We start from the raw sequence: 7,060 nt of genomic DNA on the forward strand, positions 1-7,060 counted from the left end.
TCTAAACTGACATTAAAATACAACACAAAAACAAAAACAAAGACAAAATATAAAAAGTCACTAGCACATGTGTGATATTTTGAGGACTAGGAGAGGTAATATGCTTTACACTTATACTCCCCTCAAAACCAATTAGAGAGAGGAAAAAAATAAAAAAATTAAAAAGTAAAACTCTAATGACCATATTGCCATTGCATATTCCAAATTTCTATAATCAGTTTTTGGTCATCGATGGAAAATATAGGCATAGAGAAGCTCATTCTACACTACAGCATTTGCCTATGTTTAAATCATGATAATGATTGGTTTATTTCACACTCTATAGTTTGGCTCAGCAGAATCGGGAAAAGCGCGTTTGATATTAAATAAACAAAAACAAAAACATAAAACGCGTCAAATGTCATGTCCTCCGCTGTTTTAGATACTGCCTTTTAGTTGTTCATCCAAAAACTGATTTGTCATCCAATCATGAATCATCCCAAGGGTCAAAATTGTCATTTCAATATGTTGGTGGTGAGTGGTGACCACTTCAATTCAACTAAGGTTAACAGACAACTAAAATACATTATTATTTTAAAAATATTTAATAACTAAAAAATTAGTGTTTTTTACTTTTAACTATTATAATTTCTAAAAGTATAAACAAATTATAATTTTTGTATTCACAAACATTAAAGTCTTTGTAATTATAAATATTGTTTCCAAAGCAAAATAAACATAATCCAAAACATAATTAACAATATTGTCTCTAAAACAAAACAAACATAATCTAAAATACCCAATTTTCATCTTCATTCTCTTGTAAGTTGGGTTGAGGAAGTTGGGTTTTGGTAAAAAAAATTATAAAAATACCCCTTGCTAAAAAAAGACTAAGCCCGGCGGGGAAGCCCGCCCCGCCCCGCCAAAGCCCGCCAAAACCAGCGGTTTAAGCGGTGCGGGTTAAGCGGGCTTTTGCTGTTTGGCGGTCCCAATTTTCCAGCCCGGCCCGCCTTTTTTGGCGGGTTACGCGGGCCGGCCCGGCGGGTTTAGGCCCGTTTGCCACCCCTAGTCGCAACTAACCATACCCACAAAAAGTCAAAACTATAGTGGAAGTAAGTGGTGAAAGTGCTGGAATAACTTGCAACAGTAACAACCAATTGTATAGACACTAGTGTTCACACAAACACATAAATGTGGAATTAATTTAGTTTTCATATACACAATAAATGAATAAATCAATTGTTCAGGAAAAACAATATACATATATTTAATTATGCGTGTGAAATCAATAAAAATAATTATATTTTATAATAACTATATAAATTATCATAAAAAATACATTTCTCATGCATTCAAGTAGTATGAAAATTGTAGCATAAAATAAAATTTTCTTTTTAATATCTCTCCGTCCAAATTTAAGACCTTTTATTAAGTAATGTATGATACACTTTTTATTAATTAAACAAATCTTAAATTTTTATTTTATTATATTTTATAAAATTGTTAGAAAAAAATTTAAAAAGACAATTTATTAACTATGACTATTTCTCTATTAATTTTCAAATAAATTACATATATTTTCTTACAAGCCCGAAACTAAAACACATAACATGCTTTGTATATTACTCAACAAATTATTTAAACTTTTGTTGTTCACTCACCGCACCAAAAAATAAAAATAATAAAAATAAAAATAAATAATTATTTTCAGGAAAAAGGAATCTTAGTTCCCATATTTATTGCAGTTTTCTGTTTCATGTATTTTTCTTTCTCATTTCTCTTTCTTTCCCTTTCTCTTTCTCTGAACTCTAATTCCAACTGCAGCTCAAAACTCGCAACTCCAGATCGAATCCAACTTCCCTATATACCCGGAATCGTTCCGTTTTGACTCACCGAGTTGCCTCTTCAAGCTCTCTTCTCACTTCTCATGGCTTAAGGTAAACAAAACTTTCCACACTTTTCTTTCCCCATTCAATTCTCTTCATTAACACCATCATTTCCTTGATTATCTCACACCCTCTGATTCGTTTACCCCATTGTTCATTAATCCTAGCTCATGTAATCGAAATTCCATTTTTTTTCTCTCTCTTTCTTGGATCATACTCTGCTGATTCTGTAATCTTGGGGTTTTCAAGCTTATCATTTCCAACCACAACCCCCCACTTTCCTTTCCTGATCTGGGTGCTGTTAAAACTTGAACTTTTCCCATAAAAATTAGATCTTTTGTGCAAATTTAGTGTCTTTGTTTGATTTCCACTTCTGGGTGTGCGTGCTAGATCATAATCCAATAGAAATTGCTACAAGAAGGGACAAAAAGGAAAAAAAAAGGGTTGTCTTAGTTTCAGACTTAAGGGTCATGAGGAGCATCAATTGCTATGTTCCATTGTTTGTTTGCTTGTTGTTGTTAGGATTCTTAGATACTAAGGTTGTCCTAGGACAAAATTATAAGCCTGCAGATAACATTCTATTGAGTTGTGGTGGTCCTCAAACTAGTAAAGATTCTGATGGAAGGGTATGGCATAGTGATGTTGGTTCCAAGTTTGCATCATCCAAGGGAAACACCAGCACCTCGCCAGCGGCGACTCAGGACCCTGCTGTCCCTACTGTGCCATACATGAATGCCAGGGTGTTCCATTCGCCTTATACATACTCCTTTCCGGTGGCGTCCGGTTGGAAGTTCCTCCGGCTGTACTTCTACTCGGCGTCCTACAATGGACTCAATGCCAGCGATGCGCTGTTCTCGGTGACTTCGCCGTCCTATACCTTGCTCAGGAACTTCAGTGTGGCGCAAACCACACTGGCTCTGAATTATGTCTACATTGTGAAGGAGTACTGCATCAATGTTGATGGAGATACCTTGAATGTGACTTTCACTCCGTCGACCAACAAGTCGAACGCTTATGCGTTTGTTAATGGGATTGAGGTTGTGTCCATGCCTGATATTTATACTGAAACTGATGGTTCTACCATGATGGTGGGTACGAATTCTCCTATCACTGTTGACAACAGCACTGCACTTGAGACTCTCTATAGGTTGAATGTGGGTGGAAATGATATCTCGCCTTCCCAAGATACTGGTCTGTTTAGGTCTTGGTCTGATGATGTGCCCTACCTATTTGGGGCAGCGTTTGGTGTGACTGAGCCTGCTGATTCGTCAGTCAAGATTCGGTATCCTCCAGGCACACCAAGTTATATTGCTCCACTTGATGTCTACAGTACAGCCAGATCAATGGGGCCAACTCCGAACATCACCATTCAATACAACTTGACTTGGGTTTTCTCTATTGACTCTGGGTTTTCGTATATTGTGAGACTCCATTTTTGTGAGGGAACATCAGTTATAAACAAGGTCAATCAGAGAGTATTTGATATATTCCTCAATAATCAAACTGCTGAGCCCGCAGCTGATGTTATTGCGATTGCACAAGCAGAATATGGAACTTCATATACAAATGGAGTTGCAATTCATAAAGATTTTGCTGTGTTTGTTCCCAATGGAGAGCCACGCCAGGATCTGTGGCTTTCATTACAACCTGATAAAACTATGAAGCCCAACTATTATGATGCAATCTTGAATGGAGTGGAGATATTCAAAATTAGTGATGCTAATGGTAATCTGGCTGGGACAAATCCTATTCCTCCTCCACTGCAAGACAACATTGACCTGGCTTTGGTTAGGAGTCATCATGCTACATCGAAGAATCATACAGGAATAATTGCAGGAGGTGTTGCTGGAGGAATTGTTGTAGCACTTGTCATTGGACTATTTGCTTTTATTGTATCCCGTCGTCGCAGGCAAGGAAAGGAGCCTAGTTCAAGTGAAGGGCCATCCGGATGGCTTCCACTTTCTTTGTACGGCAATTCGCACTCTGCAGCTTCGGCCAAGACCAACACAACAGGAAGTTATGCGTCCTCTCTGCCATCGAACCTTTGTCGTCACTTCTCATTTGCTGAAATCAAGGCCGCCACGAACAACTTTGATGAGGCTTTGCTTCTTGGTGTGGGAGGATTTGGTAAGGTTTACAAAGGTGAAATCGATGGCGGGTCAACCAAAGTAGCAATCAAGCGTGGGAATCCATTGTCTGAGCAAGGAGTGCATGAGTTCCAAACCGAGATTGAAATGCTCTCTAAACTCCGCCACCGCCACCTTGTCTCACTGATTGGTTATTGTGAAGAAAACACTGAAATGATTCTTGTCTATGATTACATGGCCCATGGAACACTCAGGGAGCATCTATACAAGACACAGAAACCTCCATTGCCTTGGAAGCAAAGGCTTGAGATATGCATCGGAGCTGCTCGGGGTTTACACTATCTTCACACTGGTGCCAAACACACTATCATCCACCGTGATGTGAAGACAACAAACATCTTACTTGATGAGAAGTGGGTGGCCAAGGTCTCTGATTTCGGCTTGTCAAAAACCGGCCCAACATTGGATAACACACACGTAAGCACTGTCGTAAAGGGTAGTTTCGGATACTTGGATCCAGAATACTTCAGGAGGCAGCAGCTCACTGACAAATCCGATGTTTACTCATTTGGGGTGGTTCTCTTTGAGATACTCTGTGCTCGACCGGCTCTAAACCCGACCCTTGCCAAGGAGCAAGTGAGTCTAGCTGAGTGGGCGGCTCACTGCTACAGAAAAGGCAATCTTGACCAAATTGTGGATCCTTACCTCAAGGGCAAGATAGCTTTTGAATGCTTCAAGAAGTTTGCCGAGACTGCGATGAAGTGTGTGGCCGACCAAGGTATCGAGCGGCCGTCCATGGGCGATGTCTTGTGGAACCTCGAGTTTGCTTTGCAGCTGCAAGAAAGCGCCGAGGAGAGTGGCAAGGGATTCGCCGGAATACTCAACGAGGAGGAGCCGCTATGCTCGGATCCTAAAGGGAAGAAGGACTCTGATGCATTGCCAATGTATGATGGCAATACTGATTCAAGAAGCAGTGGCATGAGCATGAGCATTGGTGGTAGAAGCTTAGCAAGTGAAGACTCTGATGGATTAACACCAAGTGCTGTTTTCTCTCAGATCATGAATCCAAAGGGTCGTTAATTCCAAATCAAGAAACTGAAATTGAAGTTTAAATTCCAGGCACAAAAAAACTACTCAAGTTTAGTAGTTTTAATGTGTTGCTTTCTCATCTGTTAATTACACAATGAGTTCAAATTTGAAGGGCTTTTCGCTTTTCTTTTTTTTTTTTTCATGTTATTAATTTTCCTAATATTACTGCTATTCCTTTGTACTGTTGTATCTGATTTATTATTTATTATTATATGTTTAAGTTGTAATGCTGCCACTGCATCAAAGATTAACGAGCAAACATGTTGTAACGAGGTTGTTATTATCAATAACTTTAGAAGATCATTCCTATTATTTCCTACATGAGATTGTCTTGAAGACAATTAGTGACACTATACCAAAAATATTTTATTTTTGACACCATTATCTCAAGTGTTTTGAAATTTTTTTAACCATTACATCAAAAGTTGTATATTTGCTATAACATTTTTAGATTAAAATGTAGACACATTGTCTAATTTGTTATATATATTTGTAAGAACTATCTTATTCATACAAATATAAATTAGCTAAATGTGTATGTGCGAATTCATAGTGTATGACAATTAAATCTTATATTGTAAATTAAATTTTAAAAGTGATTTTATATTAAATAAAATACAACATTGGAAATAGGAGGATGAGCAAGCAAGTGGAGAACGTGTGTAAGAGTTAGATAGGAGGAATTATTATTTATTATTTTATTTTTTTTTTCAAAATTTTCCAACTTAACTTTGTATGGCAACATGTCATATCTGGCTAGTGTTAGGTGGACAGCTGTATTGTGGTGTACAAATAATCAAAAAGAAGGGATCAAATTCCATGATTACATTTTTTGAATGTGACACTTATTAGCACCGAACTCCCACTACCATATTTGTTTATTAATTTAGTGGACTATATAATATGTAGTAGAATATATATAATTGACATAAACAGCTTATCAACGTGTGTGTCTTTTTCCAGTATTCATACCGTATATTAATTGTTGTTTCTAGGTTGATTATGACACAAGTATGAACAAAGCATCAAGCATTTGACAAGAAGAAATCTTTTTTTGAATTTTGCATGAATATGATTGATTTGGTTGATAGCTAGTGTAGTGGTAGGCCTATTTATGCCACCTTAAATTTGGGGTGATACGCGGAAAAAAGCTGTATATGGTTAGTTGATTATGATTTTTGGAACAATAATATTGCTATTTGAGTACATATCTGTTTTATTTTAATAGAAAGATTTAAGTATAACATTAACTTTAGTATCTAAAATCTGATGACAAATCAGCTTCTGAAAATTAAAATATACTCTTCGGATTTTATTAGTGCCCATTTTTAATTATTCACTTGGTTTCAGAAGATAATTCAATTATAAAATAAAAAGTGAATTAGAAAATCAACAATACTACATGCGCACAAAAAAAAATCACCAATAAAACAATACATGTATTCATACATATATAGTGACTGATTTAATAGTTAATTTTTAGTTTGCACATAATACTTTTATTATCTAACAACGTTATCCTTTATAATACGGAATACTCTCAAGTTGATTAAAATATCAAATAATTGATTACATTATCTTTTGTAATTGTTTTTATGGCAATGAGATAGGCCCATTAGCCCCAAAAAAGGCATATGGCCCAATAAGGATCCAAGAGTCACTTTCTAAGTTCATCTCCCACTTGTTTTCTATATTTTTTTTTTGAGAAAATGATAAATAGGTCCTTAACCTTTTGATCCACAGACATTTAAGTCTTCGAAAATTTGAAAATACATTTAAATCCCTAATCTTTTTAAAACCTAAATATATTGATCCCTCATGTTCAGTTGGGTCTGTCAGACTCAACAGAAAAATCAAAACGTAACTCCCGTTGTACTGACTTGGTTGATACGGATGCACACGTGAGAATTTTTAAAATTGAACAAATTAAACTCAGAGATCGATATGTCCAAATTTTGAAGAGGTCAGGAACTTAAATGTCCGCAGACCAAAGAGTCAGGAATCGATTTGTTTTTTCTT

General features: G+C 36.4%; 1 protein-coding gene across 1 annotated transcript; it reads left to right on the forward strand.

The window, feature by feature from the left end:
* Positions 1,732-5,311, forward strand: LOC107639721 (receptor-like protein kinase FERONIA). Its single transcript, XM_016343291.2, has one exon. It carries the CDS (start codon positions 2,336-2,338, stop codon positions 5,030-5,032), a length of 2,697 nt encoding a protein of 898 aa, XP_016198777.1. The 5' UTR covers positions 1,732-2,335; the 3' UTR covers positions 5,033-5,311.

This window comes from Arachis ipaensis, chromosome B04 (assembly GCF_000816755.2).
Source record: "Arachis ipaensis cultivar K30076 chromosome B04, Araip1.1, whole genome shotgun sequence".
In the NCBI taxonomy this organism is placed as follows: Eukaryota; Viridiplantae; Streptophyta; class Magnoliopsida; order Fabales; family Fabaceae; genus Arachis; species Arachis ipaensis.